The sequence below is a fragment of the Emydura macquarii genome, unplaced genomic scaffold (assembly GCF_026122565.2).
Source record: "Emydura macquarii macquarii isolate MOO-44397 ecotype Brisbane River unplaced genomic scaffold, CSIRO-AGI_Emac_v2 contig_2473, whole genome shotgun sequence".
In the NCBI taxonomy this organism is placed as follows: domain Eukaryota; kingdom Metazoa; phylum Chordata; order Testudines; family Chelidae; genus Emydura; species Emydura macquarii.
In genome coordinates this window covers 21,870,759-21,896,744 of record NW_027132610.1, presented here as the reverse complement: position 1 = coordinate 21,896,744, position 25,986 = coordinate 21,870,759, and the positions used below count along the sequence as shown (strand labels likewise).

Genomic DNA, 25,986 nt, shown 5'->3' with positions numbered 1-25,986 from the left:
CAAGCAAAGCGATTAAAGAGATCTCAACCCCTCCAATGTGATCCGAAACAGAGTTTACTACACCTACATCTATATGTAGATAGATGTCCTGGATGATATATGAAAGAACAGTTTTTGAGATAACGGAGGGAAACCCCTGTAGCCAAAGTCATTATTTCTGCAGTGTTTAATTAAGTGTTTAATGCTAAACATAAATATTGAGAAAATTGAATTTCCAGGTACATATAGACTTTACACTTACACTCCAGATCTCGCTTCACATCCAGTTATTAAGAGCATGATCTGAATAGAAAACTGAGAGGAAAACTTTAAAGCAAGGACAATTAGAAGACATTATTTTACAGTTAAAAGGAAAAAAAAATAATTGTTTGATACAAAACAGAGAAAAATGTGGTACATTAGCATCTCATCACAGAGAGCACACTCCAGTGGGTCTGTAAGGGGGGAAACACAATGAAGGGAAATGACTTTCTGCAGTGATGATCCAAGAGTGGATTGAAGTGCGAGTTCCTCTGGTGCACATTCATCTGTCTCTCTATTGTAATTCTCATGATTTACATCCTCACAGTCATGATTACATGGTGAAAAAATGATCTACAGTCTGGATGACTCCAAAAAGCTACATTCTTTGTCCAAATCCAATCACGTTCCATGGCGGGCAGTACTTTCGATTTAGCATTAATTTTAATATACACGGCCCTGAAAATAACCCTTGTGGCTTTGGAAACCTCAGAGGTGAAATAATGTTGCTTAAGTACTGAACAGCAGATTATCTCTGAGATCTTGTCATTCCTCACTCATGAGGGAATTTAGCTTGAGTGAAGAATTAGACTCTACATCAGGATAGAATTTATTGCAAAATGTAGTCAAATACAATTTCTTGAGCAAAATCAGTTCTGAACACCAGGGCAAATCTGGAATAACTGTAACTAGAGCAGTTAATGTGTTTTCTCTGGATTTATACTGTTATGTAACTGACAGCAGAATTTTGCCTCTCATTGTTAGACTGCACATAAGTGAAATCCTTTTTGCATTTCTTTGAAATCATAGACTCATAGAAGATTAGGGTTGGAAGGGACCTCACGAGGTCATCTAGTCCAAGCCCCTGCTCAAAGCAGGACTAACCTCAGCTATATCATCCCAGCCAGGGCTTTATCAAGCCGCAGCTTAAAAACCTCTAAGGATGGAGATTCCACCACCTCCGTAGGTAACCCATTCCAGTGCTTCAACATTCTCCTAGTGAAAAAGATTTTCCTAATATCCAACGTAGACCTCCAATGCCTAGTAATAGCTATAGTAGAGGTTGCCAAAATGTTTCCACTCTTGTGTGTGAAATCCTGGCTCCACTGACATGCATAGGAGTTTTGCCATTGACTTCAATGGGGCCAGGATTTTATCATAAGACCTTATTTTCAGTTTCTCATAACTTTCTGAAACTTTGAGCGACTGAGATACCTTTTTTTGCTGGTAACAATGCATTCAAATTGCAAATCAAACAAAGGAAAACTGCAAATTGTGTACACATTTAGCTGGGTTGTATTCACATGTGTAGGTACATCGGGTTGCAAAATGGTTAAAACAAAAAAACCTTGAAACATTTCTCCAGAATTTCTTTCTATAGTTCATTGAAATATCAAACCCTAAAAAAAAATTCTTGCCAGCTCTAAAGAACAGTAACAATTTGTGACTCAACCGTTCAGAACCATTCATTGAACAGCTCATGTATATGTGGGAGGAAGAGATCAGGAGCAGCATATTACTTAGCTCTGCAGACTCAGAGAATGAGTTTGAATCCAAAATTTAAACTGGATTCATTCAAAGAGACAAATGAACTAGAGTATTTTATTAGGATACTACATATACAAGTTAAAGCATTGTTCTTTTCTGATAACATTTATGAAACAATTAACCAATCATATTATATTGCTAATAATTCCTCCCTATAATCTTGAGTGTTTTTCCTTTTAATCTTTCTAGTATGGACAGAAAGCTGTAGTGTTGATTGTGAAGGATAGATACGGAATTTCTGGGCTTGTATTAGTAAAGAGTATGAGAAATGACAGGCCTACAGTTCATATGGGAAAAAAGATGATGAGGCATCTCAAATCACTACTTCGATTAAAAAAGTGGGATCTGTTAGAATTCATGTAATTTTTGTCCTATTCTAACTGCTGCGAGAGCCTGTTTGCAGTGAAATTCAGAAGACATTGGAATCCCTTTCCTTAGCTTTTGCTGAAATTAAACTTAGAGTGGGTTATGGATGTCTTTATACAATTGGTAGGGTGACCAGATAGCAAGTATGAAAAATCAGGACAGGGGTGAGGGGTAGTAGGTGCCTATATAAGAAAAAGCCCCGAATATCAGGACTGTCTCTATAAAATCGGGACATCTGGTCACCCAAACAATCAGTTTGTTGTGTACATAATGCCCTTCATGCAAACATCCCAGGCATTTTATAATCCAAAGCTTATCGTAATTCTTACAAGAAGCAAACATTCAACTAACCTCAAAGGCGTGAGATTTCACTTTATGTCAGTACAGACATCATCCACAGCCTTGTCTAGACTGATGAGAGTTTTAGGGAAATCTCCCACTGTTACTATAATAGGGGCACTGCTGTAAACTGACTGCCAGTGTTTTAGTTATCAGGTCATCTAACTCTGCTCAGAGCAATGGTTGGAGGTTTCCTTACAAACTTCAGTATAGATAAGGCCATGACATCTCTTTCAAACGAATCTATGACACCCACATTGTAAGGATGCAGGGTACTCCACCAGTTTCTCCTTCTCAATCAGCTTCTGTCCTTATTCTGTCCAATCCAAATTACAGTTGCATTTAAAACACATACATTGTTCATTTAAGAAAGTAAAGGAAGAAACACACACATATATATATAAACAAACCAACCACCCAAACAACAAACAACAACAATAAAACATAAAATATGAGGACATGAAATGAAGAAAGCATTTACTTTTTCCTAGGTCACTGAAAATCTCACAAAAATTACAGGCAGTGAAAACTGATTATCAGGATTACATGTGTGGAGCATTTTGTTTTTATGTTTCAGGTTTCTCTTCTCCAGTCCGTGGCTGTTCCTTTGAGCTCAAAGCCTGTTTGGGTTTTATTCACCATCTCCCCGCATTCTCAGAAAAAATGAGCAAGATACTTTGTCCTTTGTTCCTTCAGGTCACAACTTTCTGTTTCGCACTGACTGGTTTTCAAGTCCAGTTAAGGGCATTCCCTCAGAGCAAGCCAAACCCATTTACTGAGGTTTATTATACCCCTATCCGGGCACACCATGTCTAGTTTCTTCTCCCTCCATCCTCACAATAGGTGTTTCTAGATATCTGAGATTATTCACACTGTGCTGGGGGCTTGTGCTGTCTCGCCTAACAAACCTGCCTGCTCAGTTCTTGTTAAAGATTACATGATACGTATGTAGAAAAACCTTCAGATTTCCTGGCAAATTTCATGTGTGCAAAAATACAGAGGAAATGTTCATTTTAAACTCCAGCCATTGTCTATTGTCACAAAAACAAAATGAAAAATCCTTTTAATATGCCTGTCCTTGCCTCCCTCCCTTCACCCCCAAATAATTAATAAATGTTAGGCTTGTTCTAAACTTTGCCAGAGATTCAGAGTGCATGTAGCTAGCAAAAGAGGGCTCCCCAAACTTTCAAGCATTAAATGCACAGATGAGACTAGTATGTTTTCTGAATGAGATAAAAATGTATGGAGCATGATGTAGGGTATAAGAAGATGATGGAGTCACCTAACTAAGAAGAACCTTTTGGTGAAACAACTTAAAGATTTTAAAGATCATTTGGAAACCAGCGGAAGCCTCTCAGAAGACACCTCTCATGAGTAGCCCTGCTGTGAGATTCTGAAGCAGTTGAAAATGATATAGAGAATTAGTGGGAAGATCAAAGACAAGAAAAGAATAGTAGTAGAGGCAGAGAATGACAAAATTATGTATCAAGGGTTCTGTTTCTCCTTGAGATAACAGAGGTCTCAAGCTAGAAATATCCCTGAAAGGGCAATAAAAAGCTTGGACAAAGTGATTGATGTGGGCATTAACACAAGTTCTGACATAAAATATGAGATGCTGCAGGTGCTTAGTTTCTTCACTGGGAAAATGATTAGCACAATGTAGTTTGCCCAGATATACTTGTGCAATGTTGTACTTATGTTTTCCATAAAGTAATATGAACAGATGCTTTTATAATGGAACATAACTTACCTGTATCAGTTATTTTATAAATGTATGCTACTGTGGGCATTTAAATCAAAGCGCTTTTTAACAAACTTCATGGCTAGGCAGGATTTCAGTTCAACCACAGGTGGCACATCTTTCTTTAATATTTGGAAAGTTCTTTAGTGATACTACTTTTTTAAAGAAAAAGTTGTGTTCCTTGCTATTTACTGATATTATATATGCTGAATATGAAACAAGTTTTGGTTTAGATTTCTGCAAGTGGCCTTAGCTCCAGTATTATATACTTTCCTTTAAAAAAATTGGATTCAAGTATTGAGTTCAAAAGATACACTCTTGCTTGCTGTTAATGTTTACTTGTATTTTCCAGTTGGAAACAGTTTTTATTTTCCCAATCACGATCCCTACCAAGAGATCTGCATCGTGGCCTTGGTAAACAACCAATACATGAACGCTCTTGGCTTCAGCGGTGCATCATAAATGCCATATTTGACCAAATGCTGACCAATTTCTTGGTTCATGTTCTCAAGCACAGTTGTTGCATAGGAAATGATGCCTGTCAGAAATTCATTTGTTTTCTTTCATTTCCACTTCTTCTTTGCGGTGGCAGCTATAGTCCTGTCCTCCTCCCCCTTTTCGACCCCCCAATTAGGAATCAGGGTCCCCTTTTGCTAGGTGTTGTACACATGAATAAAACAGGGACAGTTTCTAGAGAGGACAAGGTGCAAGAGAGATGGATATGGGGTCAGGTAACTGAACAGGGAGGTCTATTTGCATAATTTAATAATCTTAGTCATAGTAGTCACAAGAGGCCATCAGCTGAGCCATTTTCTCATTTTGACACAGTGCCTTATGAAATAGATGCTCATTTGGTATTGGGTCACTTAGAGCCTGATTCAAGGCTCACCGAAGTCAGTGGAAATAATCCAGCTGATTTCAACAGCCCTTAAAGATCAAAACTGCACTGCACTAAATTTACAGGCTCTCCTAGTGCCTCTGGCACATTAAATCAGCTTTTTACAGTGCTTTGCACTTTGCAATTGATACAGTGATTTCTTATTTTAAATACCTGTCTGTTTTTTATTAAGGAGCTGTACCCCAAATTCACTTTGGAGTATTAAGTCAGATCGACATAAATTGGTTCTTATTGCCCTTGGTTACATATAAAAACCAAAAGTCTCTCCTGAGTATGTAATATTTTTTCTGGTGTTACAGTACAATTACAATTAATCCATCATCTGTATCAAATCCTCCTTAACTTCCTTCTGCTCCATGTAAAAGCTTTATAGACTTAAGATATTGCTGGGACTGACACACAGAAATTTCTCCACCTGCACTTTAAAAATTTCTCTTGTGCCTCCATGTTTCTGTGATGTTTCCTTGCAAATCAAGTGGATTTAATAAGCACTCAGGAGGAGGCTGGTTTGTCAGGAGAGAAGGCTAAGGATTTTTATTAATAACACAAGCACTAGGCTCTGTCTGAATATACTCAAATTTCTAAGACATCTAGTTTGCACTGGGGATAATATTTGCAAAATCAGTCCCATGCTAACATTGCATCCTGCCATACAAATAACTTTATACTTACTCTTACACGTGGCACAGACACAGTGTCACTTGGGCAACAGTGGATGAAATCCCATCTGAGAGCACTCAGTTGTTTCTTCACTCAATCCTTGGCTTGAGCGGTTCCTGAGGTTAGATATGACATCCTAGAACCACCAGATTTAGTTTCAGACATATTTAAAGACCCAGCCTCCCAATTGACCAACCCTAGCCAAAATAAAATGCCTGCAGATGACAGAAATGTCAACAAGAAAGAAAGAAATCAGACTCAAAAGAGGAGCTAACTGATCTCCTGTCATAACATTACAGCAGATCACATGGGCCCTTGTATGAAAGGCAGGATTCTTAATATTTCTGTAGACAGTCTTCCTAAATGGAACTGAAGCAGAAAATGTTACTGTTTATAAATTGGAAGCTTTGTGAGGGATCCATTTAGGAGTTTTAGCAAGGAAACTTCCTCAAAGTCATTAATGGTGAACGAGGAGATTGGAAGCCGTGTCATTAAACCTGCAGTATTTTCTCCCTGGCAATTCACAACTATCTAGGAATTATATATACTTCCAGTAATAAAATTATATACTTAAAAAAATGCTTGTTGCTTCATTTGCACAAACACACACACACATATAAAAAGCTACCCTGACCATCCAAGAAATATTATAATATACATGTGTGTGTTTGTGTGTGTAATATCTGGGGAGAAGACAGATGAAATCTTTCTTGGGGAAGAGAGAAAGGGAGTGATGGATTTAGGGAGCTGAAAGGTGTGTGTGTGTGGGGGGGTATTTGGGAAAGTGGAATGAAAGACTGACATTTTTGTGAGGAGGGGAAGGTGGACTTTCGAGATGGTGATAAATTACATGGACTTTTGTGGGGTGAGGGTTTTCGTGGGTTTTCATAGAATCATAGAGTTGGAAGGGACCTCAGGAGGTCATCTAGTCCAACCCCCTGCTCAAAGCAGGACTAACCTCAGCTAAATCATCCCAGCGAGGGTTTTGTCAAGCTGCAGCTTAAAAACCTCTAAAGATGGAGATTCCACCACCTCTCTAGGTAACCCATTCCAGTGCTTCACCACCCTCCTAGTGAAAAACCTTTTCCTAATGTCCAACCTAGACTTCCCCCACTGCAACTTGAGACCGTTGCTCCTTGTTCTGTCATCTGCCACCACTGAGAACAGCCTAGCTCCATCCTTCCTGGAACCCCCTTTCAGGTAGTTAAAGGCTGCTATCAAATCCCCCCTCATTCTTCTCTTCTGTAACAAGCCTAGTTCCTTCAGCCTCTCCTCATAAGTCTTGTGCTCCAGCCCCCTAATAATTTTTGTTGCCCTCCGCTGGACTCTCTCTAACTTCTCCACATCCTTGTTGTAGTGGGGGGCCCAAAACTGGACACAATACTCCAAATGCAGCCACACCAATGCCAAATAGAGGGGAATGATCACTTCCCGTGATCTGCTGGCAATATTCCTACTAATGCAGCCCAATATGCTATTAGCCTTCTTGACAACCAGGGCACACTGCTGACTCATATCCAGCTTCTTATCCACTGTTACCCCCAGGTCCTTTTCTGCAGAACTGCTGCCTAGCTCGTTGGTCCCCAGTCTGTAGCTGTGCATGGGATTCTTCCATCCTAAGTGCAGGACTCTGCACTTGTCCTTGTTGAACATTATCAGATTTCTTTTGGCCCAATCCTCCAGTTTGTTTGGGTCCTTCTGTATCCTATCCCTATCTTCCAGGGTATCTACCACTCCCCCCAGCTTAGTGTCATCTGCAAACTTGCTGAGGGTGCAATCTACCCCATCCTCCAGATCATTGATGAAGATGTTGAACAAAACTGGCCCCAGGACCAACCCCTGGGGCACTCCGCTTGTGACTGGCTGCCAGCTAGACATGGAGCCATTGATTACGACTTGTTGAGCCCTATGCTCTAGCCAGTTCTCTATCCATTTTAGAGTCCATTCATCCAACCCATACTTCTTTAACTTGCTGATAAGAATACTGTGAGAGACCATATCAAAAGCTTTGCTAAAGTCAAGGTATATCACGTCCACCGCTTTCCCCACATCCACAGAGCCAGTCACCTCTTCATAGAAAGCAATCAGGTTGGTCAGGCATGACTTTCCCTTGGTGAATCCGTGTTGACTGTTCCTGATCACCTTCCTCTCTTCCAAGGCAGGAAGAGAAGAAGGAAGTTTCTTGTGACTTGTTACTTGCCTTAAAGTTACTTGTGAAGAGTTTTCTTTTGTGTAGTTTGTTTTGGAATGCGCTACATTTCACCAATTAATTTCCTGTTGGAGTTTGTCCCCCAGGCCTCTCTGCAAGGGCCGGATCCCTTTCCTCAATGAATGCCACTGTACACCACCTTGATTTGCTTTTCCTTGTGTCTGCAAATTACTCACCATGGAGGCTGACCCACTGAAGTGCTGAACACCTTCAACTTCTGTTCACTTTAATGGGAGTTTAAGGGACTCAGCGCCTTGTAGAACTGGATCCTACTTTGGGGGCTGGTCAAAAGACACTGTGAACCCCTTTGCCCTGTCACAAGAGTCTTTACCAGCCACTCTTTAACACTGTTCCATAGCAAGGCTGCACTCTGCTCCCATACACAGAGCTGGTATACAGACAGTTGTCAGTCCCTCTGCCTGTTTCTCCTGACGTTGGGGTTAAGAGTGCTAAGTTTGGAAGAGGGAGCTGGCTTCCATTCTGGCTCATCATACAGAACTTTTAACAAAATTCCAATTGCTCAGCAGTTTCTCTCCTCTGTTACAATTCTCCCCAAATGCTTTTTGTATTCCCAGAAGCTTGTCATTTAACCAGGCAACTTTTTATTCTTGGTGAAACAGAGAAAATAAAAATAAATGGCATTTAAGAGAAAAACGAGAAAAAAAAAACTCTTCGACTTGCAAACAGAACAAATTTCATTACATCAGCCGTTGAGACACAGGAAATGGGGAAGTCCATGGTTTCACTTTAACAGAATCCCTTTTCAAAACAGGACAACACTTTGCTTTCTTGTTGGAAGGAATTTTCCATTAATATTTTAATGGCTTTTAGCTCCCTTATATAACGAAAGTACCATTTTTAGAAGGAAAGTTACAGAAAACAGGCTCATCAGTTCATACAGAAATTATAAACCTGACATACAGGACAGATGCAATCATTTTGTACATCTTCACATACCTTCTAGTACAACTTTCTATGTAGTCAACCGTCATGGCTTTATCATGAGTCTCATGGTATTTGGTTATTGTTGGAAGTCCCAGCTCCTGGAATCATGTGATTATAAAAAATCTTTTTTTTTAAAAAGTAAGTTTCCAGCTTTCACAATTGTGAAGAAAAGCTTGAAAATATGATTCAGAAACCAGAAGGCAAAGAAAAAGAATCCAATTTTTATTTACTTATTACAAATCTCATTATTTTTACCCAATTTCATGATTTTTTGGGGAGGCTGACTCATGATTTTTGAGAGCTTGGAGTCAGCAATACTGAACTCTGACATTGAGACTGTAAAATACAGATGATAATGGTATTTTTGATCTATCAGGCATGGCAAGAAAGATGTAGATGTTGTATGTGCAGTTTCTCTATTGGATGGGTAAGAAATAAAAGGTTAAATTAATCGAGAAACAATGACAACATAAATAATATATGATAGGGGTTGCTGCTTCCATCTTTACTGAAGTTGAGCTATATCTTACTATGCAAAAAGTCCCACTGATGGGGCTACTCATGGAGTAAGCTAAAAAGAGTAGCAGAATCAGACCCAATATAATTAATAATGTTTAGCAGAAAATATGTTATTGCTTGTGGGGCGGGAAGGTGGAAAATTGGTATTGTCTGAGTGTTAATTGGTAGTAAGTGAAGGTTTGCTATATTATGCCAGCAGATGTTGCTTTCTGACTATGTTAATGTTAATGATTTCCTACTACTGCATGTGAAGACTATTTCACCTATTTCTAGCTCATTGTATATTTGTGCTCCAGTTGTTTTTCTGAGGCTTGGTCTACAGTGCCACCAGCGGTTGACAGGAGATACGCAAGCTTTGTAGAGTAGCTTGCATATCTCCCATCGACTTACTTACATTGCTGTCCCGTGGTGTCTTCATTATGCTGCAGTGACTGAAGATGCCCTCCAGTTGACGAAGCCTTACTCCTTTTGGGGAGGTTGGTTTAATCGCATCGACCGGAGAGCACTTCTGGGATCGATTGAGTGGGTCTTCACAACCTGCATAATTGATCCTGCTGCATCGATCCCCAAGTCGCCAGCAGTGTAGACATACCCTGAGTATCACCGGAGTGTGTCTGAGTGTTTTATATAGATGGTCTTAGTAAATTTAGTAAGAGTTGCAATTACTACATTCCATTTATAAAATATTCCTTTTGCAACCTCTATTCACATAGGCCGAGATCCTCAAAGGTAAATGAAAGATGAAATCAATGGAAGTTAGGAGCATATACTTTTGGGGATCTGGGCCATAGGTGTCAATGGTTAAACTTAATAAATTAAAGATGGAAGGAAATGACTAAGAATGGCAACTTTTCTGGCTGCAAATCCTTCTTCAGGATTAGATAACATGTCCAAAATTGTGCAATTGCTAATAATGGTAACTGGGGCCCAAATGTTTATTCTCTGCTTTCGTTGTTGAAATCTCTCTATTTTGCCTGGACGCCATTAAAAAACACCACCATGGGATTCAAGGAAGAATTTTCAAGCAATCTGAAGGATGGACTGCACATGTGTTAAAACTGTGGTCATTGGCATTGGCCTCATTAAATCAATATAAGTATTAAAAAGGCAGCTGGGGGGCAAACCAAAAACAGCGGAAGAGTTTGGAGTCATTTCACTTTAGCACCACTCCATAATCTGATTTTTGGTGTGATTCTATATTCATTTTTACTGTGTTATTATTCATGTATCTGGCACTGCAAACGTACATGATACTTTACAGCAGTAGGTAATCGGTATCTGCCACAAAGGACCTAGAATCTATGATTATTAATGATTAATTTATATTGTACTAGCATCTAGAAGCCACAATCAAGGATCAAGGCCAATTGTACTAGGTACACACATATGAGGATGATGATGATGATGGAGTCTCACATCAGTGACAACGTATGAGGATTCAGCAAACATTTGTCAGTGTTGCATTGCTGAATCACCTCCATTGTTATTGGACTATAGTAGGAAAGATGTGTGCAGTTCCAGTCCTGCTATCTCATCCAGACAAGCCATGTGCTATATCAGTGCAGAAATTGCAATGAGTAGGGCAACAGATGTGGATGCAGATTTAAATTCAGAGTTCCTTCTCCTGGCGAATGCCATTGACCCCCTTATGGTTCCTCTGCCTTTCCAGAATTACTTCTGGAAGGGGAACTGCATACTCCTATAGGTTGTATTGGCTGCAAGCTTATTTGATGGAGGCCTAAGTTTATCATGTCCCATACCATCTTTGGGCATCTGTGGCTTTTTATAGGGGTAGCAGTGCCACCTGCTGTTCTGCTACACACTGTTAGTACTGCCATCAGATTGTCTGTGACTACTCATTCAAGGTTTCCCTGCTTATATTGCAGGGAATCTCCAATATCTGGAAGGTGTTTCACTCATTGCAAGCCCTGGAAGCACTCAGTGGTAGATGATGCACATAGGTACACACCTGTAATGAAAAGATGGTTCTTGTACTCAGGTACTCAGCTTTTTGGAAAATCTGGCCTGTAAGCCTCACAGTGGGAGATGATGGCTGCTAACACTTTTGAAAATCTGACCCTTATGGCACCTGAGGTCTTTTGAATCTCTGGCCTCACAGGTATAGTGAAATATAGACAGGACAATTCTGGAAGGCTCTCAGATACTATGACGATGATGATGTTACAAAAATGTGTATAAAAATAGAATGGAATATTACAGAGTGGGAGGTGCCCATCACAGCATGAACGCTTCTCAGAATAAGAGACTGTTCAGTAGTTTGTTGAAAGATATGACAGAGGGCATTTGGCATATGCAGTATAAATAAGCTATTCCAGGAATCTGAGACAGCATGGAGAGATACATGGGGTTAGGAGGAAGACAAGGTGATAAATGAGAAATATATATATATATACAAGAAATATACAAGAAAAATTGGTCAGATCATAAGGCAGGGTAGATGGAGATGAAAACAGAGAAAGAGGGACCCTCCTCCACACATACTCTATAATGGAGTGGCCCGACATTGAAAGTGATGGTGGCCATGAAATATACCAGCATCTTGTGAGCGGTGGAAGAAATACCATGTTTTTCAGTATTGGTGTAATCGTATTTCAAAAGGCATTTTAGCACTGGTGAGCATGCATCACTCTGCATACTTTAATAATAATATCTGTAAGAAATTCATATACCTCCATTTTGGTGGTTTATTTCAGTAAAGAGATGGACACAGAGCAAAAACCAAAGCATCACATGAGATTAGAGGGGTACATTCATATTCCCATGTAAATTAACGTGAACTGAAATCATGTTCAATTCATTTCAGTGTAGGTGGAGCTGGTAGTGTCATCTATAGATAAGATTGTCTAACAATTTCCATCATAACACCTTCTGTTCAGTTTCTTATAACTTTACCAAACTTTAATAATTTGGGCTGAGATTTACAAGACCTGATGTCTGCCTCAGGCTAATTTTTTTTTTTTTTTTTCCATATCAACTAAAATAGTTCAGCCTTTTCCAAGACATGTTCGAGAAAAATATGTTGTTTGGGTCATGCTAGAAATTCTCAGCCTTTTCAGTGAGCTGCTCTAGCATCTCCATACCCGGGAGCAGGAATTTATAATCTAGTGGAGGTTGCCCTAGTGTCTGAGATGTACTTTTTGTTAGATGTGTGAAAATCTGCCCAAATCTGGCCAAGGTACAAGCCTTTGAAACTCTCAGCACATGCTCAACAGAGGTTTGGTCTCTACCTTTTCTGAAGATTCTGTCTGTACAGAGGATGCTCCAACCCCACACAGCTCCTACTTACTGACTGGATTTGGCATGTGCCATCCCCATGGAGCAATCTAGCATGCTCCATCCTGGGGCTGCAGGCCTTGAGCAGAATTTCCATTGGAACTATTCCTATGGGCAGCTGGAGGCTGCTGAGGTGCCGATCACTGCAATTGAGAGTAGGGAGGTTGTTTTTCTTGTATTCTAACTGTTCCCTTGGCTCAGTGGGCACTCCATGTGGCCTGACTCATTTGTAGAGGGGTGAGAAGGCAGAACAGGGGATAGAAGAAGGGTAGATAGCAGCAGAGGGGACAGAAGCTGGAGGGAGGGAGGATAGGTTTAAGGGGTGGGGGTGGGGATGAGATTGGGCATGGGGACAGGGCAGCATGGTCTATATCCACTGGAGAACACTCCCTTCCAGAACTTGGAACTGGACCCGGGATTCCTGAGTCTGAACATTCCACTGTTGTCAGAAAATAGCTGTGGACCCACTGGTAAATTGTAGTCTCATTCGTCTATAATGCTGTTTCACATAAAGGACAACAGCCGATGACTGCTACCAGCTACTCTGTTACCGCAAGTGGTAGAGGTCTGGCTGTGGTTCTAAAGGGTCTAAACCTGTTGTTGACCTATGTGGGTATCAATATGATGGCACGTGATGGAATATCTGGGTTTTTTTTCATTTTGCTTTTCCAAAAACTTAAGAAATTACATTTAAAAAGCAAAACCAAACTCCACTTTAAAAGAATGTTAAGGTTGCAAAGTCAAACCAAAAAATCAGGAGATACCAGAATTAAGATTGCCAGTCCTTCTAAATTACAGGAATCTCTCTCTCTTGGTAGGTTTCCATTATGTGCAGTCATTTAATGGTGCTATTTCAGTATCGTATTATAGTATAGTATATTAATAGTATATTAATATAGTATATTAATATTTGTCTTCATGTTTCTTTGCTTAACAGTATTAGAAGTAGCACTGTTTATAGTATCTTGTCTAGTAAATCCTAACGTGAGCCTAAATTTTAAGGTCTCTTTAGTTCAGTCAGCTTTATAGCTTGGATATAACTAAATTGTTAGATTGCAATATACCTGGTCCTTATTACTTCTGGAACTGGTTTGATAATGAATTAAATTGGTACTGTGTGGCCATCACATGTTGTTTGATAAGTGTTCCATTATAATTAAGAAGTGGCTAATGGATAATTGATATAGAGGATTACACACTTAGCTAATTTGATGATTTTTAAGTTTTTGTTAGATTAGAATGAACAGGATCACATAAATCACTATTAGGGGTTTCTTAATACACTGAAACCTCAATTTTCTCAATGTCAATCAAAACTGGAACTGGTGACATTCCTCACCAACCCACTGATATCTGTGCCTCCAGTCCCATTTGCTGCTTAGGAAGGATCACGGTATTCAGAATAACAACAAGAGTTCTGTGGCACTTTAAAGACTAATAAATTTATTTGGGCATAAGCTTTTGTGGTTTCTGCCAGTCTTTAAGATGCTACAGAACTCTCGTTGTTTTGCTGAAAACAGACTAACACGGCTATCCCTCTGGTATTCAGAATGTGGGCCAAATTCAGATCTGCTGTAAGTGGGTGTGTTTCAGTGATGCTGCAGCAGGTCTCAGTTTGACCCTGTATGTACATTGTCTACCTTGATCATCCTCTACTTCCTTCTGATCACAATTCTCACAGGTCTGGTCACATGACCCTATTTAACTATCTAACACAGGACCTCATTCAAGTGTTAGGCACCTTGTGCAGCCTCTGCACAGTACAGACAGAATTGCAGCCCCTACCTCAGGATGTGCAGGGGCTGCTCCATCTCTAGTCTCTTGGGGGCAACCAGCACTCTAATGGGGCTATGGCAGAGCCGGCAGGAGATGAGACAAGTCGCTGATCAAGGTGTGCTGAGTGCATAGGAAGATATTAATGTACAATTGTTCCCCAGTCATTAAGGATCAGTGACTGACGGAAATATTACCAAGGCCAACTTGTTAGCATGTAAAAATCATTCCCATCTGAAGGCTGTTTGATAGGTAAAAACTCTAAGGAGTAACCTGAGTTTAATTTTCATGTCCTATTTATATATACTGGATAGCACAGCTGTGTATTTGTTGCTCTCTCTCCTTGTCTATTGTCTGTTTTCTTGTCTGCAGTTAGAGTGTGAGCCTTTTGGAGCAGAGTGCTTGCCTTCTTCTACGTCTGGAGAGCACCTAACATGCTGCAAGAACTCCTGGAAATAAATAAATAGATAAATAATGCTCTATTTGAAATAAACTGTTGGTCTCAATCTAATTTCCAGGTGTACAAGTGTCCACAATGCCAAAAAGGCACTTCCACAGTGGCACCAGTTGGGTCTATATCTTGGGACCGAGCTAGACTACAGACCTATATTGGTATAACTATGTAGTCCAGGGGTGTGAAAAATCATTCCCCCTGACCTAACCCCCTGTGCAGACAGCACTATGTTGGCGGGAGAGCTTCTCCCGCCAACATAGCTACCGCCTCTCGGAAGGACACTACGGGAACAAAATCTGGGATGTAACTGCACAAACATTGAAGTCTCCAAAAAATGTGCCACTCCTTAGTAGACATCAAACATTTTCCTTCAGTTTGTGAACACAGTGTATTTTACACCTAAGAGGATAAATAAAAGTAGCACGTAGCACTTATCTATCACAGTGATTTTCATTTTCAAAGCACCTTATAAATGTGAACTAATTAGTCTTCACAACACTTTTGACAAGTAAGTATTATTATACCCACTGCACAGCTGAGGAAACTGAGGCATAGAAGTGTGCTGCCAAAAGTCACAAGTGTCAGAGGTGAGGATAAAACTAAGATGTTCCCAAGTGCCATTATAGCACTCTCTTCACTTTACCACACTGGCACTCACTCACATGAGAATGAACAGTTAATATTCTGCATTATTACTGGATTTTTCTTGTCTTCAGTAACTTGGGTTCCAGTAAGTTACTGAGCTCTTAAGCTTTTTAACCAATGTCAGCTTTAGTATATTCCACATCCTTGGTTCTCCAGGCGTTGAGGAGGATCACCCAGTTTCACAATCACCTTTCCTAAAGCTCCCTACAACCAGTAAACAAATTTCAAACCCCTTCTGTCAGAGGCCAAACTCCCTGCTAGAAACTGATTTTCCTGGTCTGAACTATAGCATACTTGAATTAGAAAGTAAAAAGAATGCTCTCCAGGCAGTTGCCATAGTGACTAGTGATGTTTTTGTGTTGTCTGAGATTAAATAGAAGTGGGGGGGAAATTACAGTGAGAATTTGTATGCCTAGGTTATCATCCTTGCATAACAAAAATAGCTGAACAGATTTACCTCCAACTTTCCAAAAGAATAACAATCACTTTAGGGCTAATGCCAAGTTTGGTATTTTCATCTGAAAAGAAATTAACTGTAGTGTTTGTGACTTAGGAACACTCTCATTAGAAAACACTTTTTTCTACTTTTAAAGATGCAGCAGATAAGAAATAGGAAGAGCTCATTAAAAATGTAAAGATGTGGAAGTGGGAATAGGTGCTTTGGATAAAGTTGTTAAGTGTAAAGCTCAGATGCTCTTTGCATTCTAGTTTCTTGTTTACAGGATTTGGTGATATCCTAGCTCTTTTAATTTGTGGTCAAAGAAAAATGCCAACTTCAAAGTTAGTTTTGGAAAATTACTCCAGGTCTCGTACTAGCAAGATGTTCTGTTAACTTCAGTATCAGTTCATCAGTGAACCTAATTTGAATTTCTGGGATGGAAACATGTTCTCTAAAAAAAAAAGTACTGGAAAAAGAATTAATTGAAACTGCTTCTAAGACAGTGATCTTCACTATTTTTCAAGCGGGGGCCACTTTGACAAAAAACCTTCAGTGTGAGAGCCACATCAACTACTAAATTAACACATTGCTTACTACTCTTTAATGATGTAATGTTACAGAGCAACTGGAATAACTAAAACTTTTGTTTGTTCGTTTCATTAATATCCACAGTTACATTCTTATTTGCTTTTTCTCCTGTTTCACTTTCCGATTTTCTCTTCAACGGAATTAAAAATCTATCCATTCTTTCCAGTAACTCACTGGGGCCAAAAAATAATATATGACACAAACAGTTGAACACTCTGAGTTCTATGTTGGTTGCTATGGTAATATTACGGTTATTGTACAACAGATATACTTAGATATACTTATTGGCGCACATCATACCATGTGGTCAATGTGACGTGTAAAGAAAGTGGACTTTGATAGGCTCATACTTATTCTAATGTTAAAAATAAAATATATTGGAATATAAACAATTAGTCAAAGAGCCACACTTAGGGTTGATGGGAGCCGCCACTGGCTCCCAAGCCTTGCGGTGAAGTACACTGTTCTAAGACCATACATGAGGATGGAAGACAGAAAAAGGATTTGACTTAGGAAGGGGCTTGAGAACTGAGCTATTCAACTTGTTATAAGGAAAAAAAGGTAACTTCTATTTTTTTAAAAACCACATACAGATCTGGAAAAATCAGATATTCTTCAGAGATTATACTGGGAAGAATGGAGATTAAGTTGTGAGACTATAGTACTAGGAAACTCTTGATGAGACAGACTTGAAAGCCTACCAAAGCCTAATGAAGCTGGGGAGCAGTTGCCTTTCACCTACATCAATTGTACTGTTACTCTCAATGTGCTTGGACATTGTGTCTGTGTCATAATGGGGCTGACACATTTCTCTCTTGTTACATGCCTCAGTTTGAAAACCCCGGTCCTGTCTGTGGCCATGCTAAAAATTAGTGTTGAGGAGAGAGAGGCTGAAGCAACTTCTGGCCCTGGACCTCAGCATTGGATGCACTGTAGCTGTAAAACGAACTGAGTATCTGGAGATGATAAAGAGACAGGACAACACTAGAATTATTATTTTTTAAACAGAGGTGAGCAGATGTTCCTACTACCACTGAAGAGTGCTATTCAACAGGATTTATATAGCTTCTCTCATGCAAACTGAACCCCCAAACGACTTACAGGATTGTTTAATACAGAGCTAAATGAAAATGATGACTGAGATTAAAAGAAATTAAAAGGGCTCCACAAGGTAGAAAAGGTGGGTATGGTTCACCATTTGACATTACTCTGGTTGTACACTGATGTAATTCCATGGAAATCAGTGTAAACCTGGAATAATACAGTGATAAATTAGCCCCATGTTGAATGAGATGGAGAATCAGTGAGACAGAGAGACACAGAGACGATAGCAGTGAATTTGACTTGGAGGCTTAGTATATATAGTAGATTCATAGATTCTTAGATTCCAAGGCTGGAATGGACCATTGTGATCATCTAGGCTGCCTTCCTGTATAACACAGGACATAGAATTTACCCAAAATAATTCCTAGAGCATATCTTTTAGAAAATATCCAATCTTGATTTAAGACTTGTCAGTGATGGAGAATCCACCCTGACCTTTGGTAACATGTTTATATTACACTATAAATAATTAGTCATGAATCAACCACCCCATCTTTGCTCTCTGATATTGAGATCACTGTATTTTTATTAAACTACCTGTTAAACAAAAAGCAGAGTCTCAGCGCTTAACTGAGGTGCACAAGAGGTTAAGTAAGAAAACTGAGGAGCGCAAAAAGTTAAGAAATGTAAATAATGTATGGAAAAGAGACATGAATTAGTAATAGACTCAGACTTAGGTGCTTATTAGAAAGGAGTGGGTGCCGCCTCAGGAAGTCAAAGAAACTCCAGTAATTTATGAGCTAATTGTGGGTAGTCATAGTGAAGGAGAAATCAACGGGGAAAAAAACCCTGAAATAAAAGTGATTATGTAAAAGAGCAGGATCTTTTGATCCCCAGACAGCATCACGAGCAGTTGACTATATTGCTTTAGTTAACAACCGTGTAAAGTTTAGTAGAATTATGTCAGAATTAGCTGAGGTAAAGTTTTTAAAGCTTGCAATAACACCTCTCCCTAAAGAGTGGTTTAACTCACTCTCCCCAGACATAAGCCAAAATGATGAAAGGATGTGCTGGGAATTTGCTTGGCAATGCCCAGGTATTACTAGTCCCACACCGGAGAAACACAAGGTTAAGTTTGACGAGGGTGACATGCTCTGGGCGCTTTATCAAAAATTAAGACAAGTTTGTATTGCTGCTGGAGGAGGTAATTATGCTGATCTCAATTCCTACTGGAAGAAGCAGTATAGGCCACTGAAAAGCTAAAAATTAACATATTTTCTTTTTCTTGATGCAAACAGAACGCTGTTAAATATACATCATTTTTAGAAACTTTTTGGAAAAGGCCAACATTTTCAAACTTGGATGCCTAAAATTAGGTTCCTAAATCCACATACATTCACCGAAATAGAAATGGGCCAAGTTTTCAGAGGCGTTGAGTGCCCTAGGTCCCACTGACTTCGGTGGCAATTGTGAAATTAGAGCAATTCTGAAAATGAGGCCATTTATATTTAGATGCATAAGTATGGATTTAGGCACCTAATTCTAGGCTTTCACTTTTGAAAATCTTGGCAAAAATCCTTTGTGAAATCTGTGTCGATACAGATCTCAACTTGTGAAATGGAAGGTAAACTGATGCAGTGGAGGGACCTTAAACCATACAGGATGTGACCTGGCAACAGAGAGAAAACCACACATTATTGCCATGAACTTACACTGTGACTTACAAACGTACATGGAGAGATATTCCCTGCTCCAAAACAAAAAGTTCCTCAGGAGCAGATGCAGAGGTTTTGGAGATCAGAGGAAAGTAGGGAGTGTCCCTGGAAGAAATGAATTTTATAAAGGAATTTGAAGGAGCCAAGAGAGAGGCTGTTTGGCAACACAGGAGACAACCTGCTAGAAGATGCAAAGAAGAGACTGAGCCCTGGTCTACACTTACCTGGAGATTCGGCAGCAGTCAACGGGACTTATGCAAACTACGCAGAGTAGCTTGCGTAACTCTTGTCGACTGCTGTGCTTCTCTTCTGCGCGGTGTCTTCACTGCACTGCGCCGACGGGAACCACGTTCCCATCAACACAGCGCTACGTCATTTGAGGGGCTGGTTTACCAGCGTCGACTTCCTGATCGATTGAGTGGGTCTTCACTGGCCACTCAATCGATCCAGAAAGATTGATCTGACGGCAGCAATTCTGCCGTCGTCAATATAGACATACCCTGAGGGAAGAAGAGTAGAGGAGAAGGCTAGAGCACATTGGGAGCGGTGCACAGACAGTGAGGTCATAGGAGAAAATGAAAACAGAGGTGTAAGGAGACGAAATTATGTTCAGATTTGAAGATGAGGATGAAGAGTTTATGATGATAAATACTTATCTCGTGCCACAAGTGTTCTTAGCACCTCATGGGCAGACAAGATCCCTGCACATAAGCTGAACAGACTGAACTGGATGCAGTAAATGACAGGAAGCTAGTTGAGGGATTCAAAGAAGGTTGTGAGAGGAAAATGATATAAACAGCAACAGTTTGGACTTAGTGAAAGGGGGAGAATGAGAGGGGCGGAGCATCTCAAATTTCTGGGATTAAGTTGTGGTCAAGCACTGTGAGTAATAAGGAAACGTGGGTTTTGGTTATGTGAAAAAGGAAGAAGCAATAGGATTTATTAGCAAGAAACAAGATATAGGAAGAGGGGAATCAAATATAATACCGAAATCGCAAGTCTGGGGCATAGGAAGACCAGTAGAGCTGCCAATGGATGTAACCAAAGGGACAGAATGAAGAGGGATCAGAAGGAAATGTAAGGAATTCTTTTTTAGAATGACTATGTTTGAGATGGTGGCAGAACATGCAAGAGGAACAGCTGTGAAAAACCAAAGGCTGGTACTGTGGTTCAGTACAGTGTTTTAAATATTTTTGTTTTGTTTTTGGTCATTTTGTGTGTGCATAATGCACCATTCTGTGCTCCACATCTTCAGAGATTTAGAGATTTTTTGATCCATCTGAGCTCCTGCATAATACAGGCCATAGAAATTCACCCAGTAATTTCTTCTCCAAGGACTGAATTTTCAAAGGTATTTAGGTGCATAAAGATGCAGCTAGTGAGATTTTCAAAAGCACCTGAGCAAGTTAGGTGCCCGACTCCCACTGATATCAATAGGAGTCAGACACATAACCTGCTAAGGTACTTTTGAAAATTGGGCCCTAAATCCATAATATCTGTTAATTCATTTGCTTGTGAGCAGGCTGGGGATGAAATATCATAAGGAACTAGATTCCTATATTTTAGTCCCTTACCTGTTCACAAAAATACAGCAGAGACTCAGCTCAGGATGAAGCTGTATTGTGCACAAAAAAGCTGGTAAATATAGTAGCATTAGTTTTACCAGTGTCTGCAAAGTTGTTTTCAGCCAACAAATCCATTCAGACAGAGGTTGATTAAGGAACAGACTTTGGGAACTAGATTTATTCACTTGTTTCTTGTCTAATTTAGTTCAATTCTGTTCTTGAACTTCATAGCTAATCGTGTTTATTTGTGTTCCTTATTCCTGCAGTCCTGATTGAGCCTTTCCACAAACCCCACACTATCTACTCCTCACCGAGGACAGCAGCCTGCCGCACAACGACTGAAGAGAGTCTTTTCATACAGACTTTTTCATTTTACTAAATCAGCCCTACGTTTCCTTTTGATCTGATGATGCAACGGGCAGAACCAGATATGGATTACATTCCCCCACGGGTCAAGCTAAGTGATGAGACATTTGTCTTTGTAGATGGCAAATGGGTGAGTGAGACCTACAATCAGCCACCCTTTGCTTCCCAACAAAAACATTTCAACAAGAAGACGCAGAATGACTGGACTCTCTGGGAGGAGAACAAAACACTCTGGGAAGAGAACAAGGCTCTCCGGATTGAAAACAAGGCCCTCCGGGAGGAGAACAAAACTCTCCAATGCCTTCGGACACAGAACAAAGCCATCCAGGTTATTTATGATGAGACCCTCCAGCAGGTTCTCCAAAAGGAAAACAAGCCCTTCTCAATCTTCCGAGAAAGGAACATAGGCTTCCCGGTCAGCCAAGAGAACAAGGCCCTTCAGGTTGTTCAGGAAAAGAATATGGCTTTACAGGTTCTCCGTGAGGAGAAAAAAGCTATCCCAGTCTTCCAGAAGGAGAAAAAAGCAGTCCCAGTCTTCCAGAAGGAGACCAAAGCTATCCCAGTCTTCCAGAAGGAGACCAAAGCTGTCCCAGTTTTCCAGAAGGAGACCAAAGCCACCCCAATCCAGGAGGAGAGCAAGGATGGTGTCCCTGACTTCCAGGAGGATAGCAAAGCCAACCCAGTCCAACATGAGATCGAGGTTGACCCAGCCCTCCAGAAAAAGAGTAATGACGTCCAGGACATCTGGGAGGAGAGCATAGCTATCCCAGTCCAGGAGGAGAACAAGGCTGCCCCAGGCATCCAGGAGGAAAATGTGGCCCTCCAGGCTATCCAGAAGCTAAACCAAACCCTCCAGGCCCTACTAAAAGAGAACCAGGCCCTTCTGGAAGAGAAAAAGGCAATCCAGGTTCTTCAAGAAGAGAACAAATTCTTCTGGGAAGAGAACAATAAGTTGAAGCTGCAGCTAACTGTAGTGAATGGCGCAGTGTCAGAGATTATGGCCCGGATGGAAATACTGCAAAAGGAGCTCAATGCCCTTTCTCCTGTGCAGTATAATGAGATGAGGAAGCCAGACAGGTGCTGGTAAATGAGTATGAGCAAGGAGAACGTACAGCAGCTTGGAGCTAAAGACCTGCTAGTTCACATTTGATGAAAAAGCTCTCTCCTTGTTTCCAATAAAGTCCTGGTGGAGATTCAGAAAAAACAGATGGGGGAGTATTGCTTTATTCTGAGATTTGTATGTATTGCTTTATCTTTATGGTCTTTTTAATTCCTCTGATAACATACATGCTGATGTGTGTCATGAAGTTGCTGTGTTAGACATATTTCTTAGCTTCACATGAGCAAAAATTTCATCTACTAGGAATTGGTAGATTTGAGCTTTTAGGAGATCAACCTAAGAGCTTCTAGGGACTACCAACCAAGTGATTTTATTAACTGTAATTCTAAGGATAAATAATAAGGCCTAATATTTCAAAACTGGCTTGTGATTTTGGGTGCCTAACTTGAGACGCCTTTATGTTTTTCAGAGGATGGCTGTTCAATACTTTCTGAAAATCAGGGCCTTACTAAGAATTTCTAAATATTATCAATGATCATTTCCTAACTCAAGTGTTTCATTGAACACGAGGGAATTTTATATCAGATCTCATCTTGATAGATGAAGAATGTGGTTTAGAAGGGAAGTAAAGGCAGCTATAAAAAAGGAAAGAAAAAAGGACAAATGAAAGAAAGTGAAGTTGATAGTAATGAATATATATCAGAATCTAGGAATTATCAAATATTGGTGGGGAAGAAAAGGGACACTAGGAGAAGTCAATGGCCAACAGATTTAAGAACAATCAGGAGGCATTTTTAAAGTGTATTAGGAACAGAAAGAATCCCAACAATAATATTGGTCCATTACTTGATGGAAATGAGAGAATTATCAATAATAATGCAGAAAAGGCATAAGTATTCAATAAATATTTCTGTTTTGTATCTGGGGGGAAGAAAAGATGTTATAATATTAATATACACTCTTTCCATTCCATTAGTATCTCGGGAGGATGTTAAACAGCAGCTACTAAAGTTAGACTTTTTAAATCAGCAGGTACAGATACTGGATAATTCTGTTCTTGAATGACTAACAGTGCTATATCCCAAGTATATCAGGGTGTTGTGACTCTTTAGAGGAAAACATTTCATCAGAATTGACATGGTAAATGAACCTTGTCTCTGATGCAATCTTCTGTGAGGAGCTAGAGGAGAAAGGCTTTCAAACTATCCTAATAGTTCAGGACAAGAAGTGCAGAAAATCTATATCTAAAGCTGATTGAGCTGTTCATTGCATACAAGCTAGCCATCAAATTTAGCAACTCATGCAACAACAACAACAAAAATCAGAAAACATGTTTGTGGAAAAATGACGAAAAGGCTGGCAAATGCATACAGTCACAAATTATTCAGAATTCAATTAAATGTTTGCAGAAAAACTTCTATCATTCTTCCCTGCCTCTTCCTGTATACAAATAAAGAGAGAAGCAAGATTTAGGTATTTGGAAAACAATCGGTCATCACACCTAATATTCCTTTTCTTGTGAAAAGTGCCATGACAATTGCAATGACAAGGATCTCATTTCTACCTCTTGTCATCACGTTCCCCTCCAATCCATTATGAAAGTATTTGTTCTGACTTGGGGACAAGAGTGCTACTCACTGAATCGCCAGCCTCTGGGTTTTACTTGGGAAATCGAAGTACTTACGCAGTCTAAATCAGTTTACGGTCTCAGATCTAATCCTATCACAGCTTGAGATGGACACCAACTAATCTTAAAACTAGCGCTAGTCAGAAAATGACTTTTTTTTTCTCCTGCAGAAAGTTTTCATGAAAATGAAAATAAATACATAAATAAATAAATAAATAAATAATAATAAAAAAAAAGTAATTTGTCTAAATTTTCCATGGAAAATGTCACCCCTTCCCAAATGCTTCAATTCAAAATGCTGCCACAGTGCCTGATAGGAGTTGTAGTTCAGTTGCCTCATGCTCCTATGTTCTGTTTTCTAGGCCAGTTTCCGTGGTTGGGCTACATCACCCATGATGCTCCAGAGTCTACCTTCTTGATGAAGGAAGAGTATCTGAGTTCTTGGATATGGTGCATTATGAGATATGTAGTCTAGTCAGGGAGCCTGGCCCAGAGAGAAGAATGGGTAAGGGAGACAACCAAACTATGACTTTCATGAGGCACTGCAGCAGAATATCTAAATCAAAGTATTTTGGTTTTCAGTGTTTTATGAAAACTCAAAAATTTCCATAGCAAGCAGACACGTCCAGAAAAACTACATTTAGTTGAAAAACCCATTTTTCTGTTGGAAAACAATTTATGAAAATGTTCAAACAGCCTTTCGGTGGCCAAAGATAAGGGCTCTTCCCTACTGAAAATGGACTTTCTGTAACAACCTACTCTTTGTTTCCTTCTCCTCTCACATCTTCCTGCCTTTCTTTGTTTCCTCTAACTCCTGCTCAAAACACTTCCTCAAAGAAATCTATAAACAAGGGCTGTCAAACAATTAAAAAAATTAATCACAAATTAATTGTGAGATTAAAAAAAAGTCACGATTAATCACAGTTTTAATCACACTGTTAAACAATAATAGAATACCAGTTTAATTTATTATAAATGGTTTTGGATGTTTTTCTACATTTTCAAATATATTGATTTCAATTACAACACAGAATACAAAGTGTACAGTGCTCACTTTATATTATTATTTTTTATTACAAATATTTGCACTATAAAAAAGATAAACAATCTACAAGTTGAAGCATGAAAGGACATATGAATGTTTAGCATATCTGGCACGTAAATACCTTGCAATATCGACTACAACAGTGCTAGGCAAACACCTGTTTTCACGTTCAGTTGATGTTGTAAATAAGAAGCAGGGAGCATTATCTTCCATAAATGTAAACACACTTGCTTGTCTTAGCGATTGGCTGAACAAGATTTAGAGGCTCTGAAGTTTCACATTGTTTAGTTTTTGAATGCAGTTATGTGAAAAAGAATAATCCTACATTTGTACATTGCACTTTCATAATAAAAAGATTGCACTATAGTACTTGTATGAGGTGAATTGAAAAATACTATTTCTTTTGTTTATCATTATTACAGTGCAAATATAAAAATAATAGTATAAAGTGAGCACTGTACACTTTATATTCTGTGTTGTAATTAAAATCAATATATTTGAAAATGTAGAAAAACATCCAAAAATATTTATAATACATTTAAATTGGTATTCTATTATTGTTTAACAGTGTGATTAAAACTGTGATTAATCGTGACTAATTTTTTTAATCAAGTTAATTTGTTCTGAGTTAATCATTGGAGTTTCTGCAATTAATTGACAGCCCTATAACCCATTTCTTCCCACATAGGAACAGCATCATAAAGAGTTACTGAACACTCAAAGATGTATATTTCCAACCAGAACATCATGTCTCCTCCTGCCTGCAATATTTGTTAGCACCCCTCATCATGCTGTATCTTGATTTGGGCTTTGTCCTGCACATACTACCAAGTGCAGTGTTCAATAGCGTGAGAAGTCCCATTGATTTCAAGGGAGACTACTAACCTATAGTTAACTGTACATCCA

At 39.4% G+C, this 25,986-nt stretch overlaps 1 protein-coding gene across 1 annotated transcript; it reads left to right on the top strand.

Moving 5' to 3' along the window:
• The first annotated feature begins 21,391 nt into the window (after window positions 1–21,391).
• On the top strand, window positions 21,392–22,435 carry CBY2 (chibby family member 2). The gene has a single exon (XM_067562763.1). The coding sequence runs from the start codon at window positions 21,392–21,394 to the stop codon at window positions 22,433–22,435; it is 1,044 nt and encodes a 347-aa protein (XP_067418864.1).
• The last annotated feature ends 3,551 nt before the right edge of the window (window positions 22,436–25,986 follow it).

Bases quoted from the DNA above. Each gene is read 5' to 3' on its own strand.
- CBY2 (XM_067562763.1), top strand. From the start codon at position 21,392: ATGCAACGGGCAGAACCAGATATGGATTACATTCCCCCACGGGTCAAG.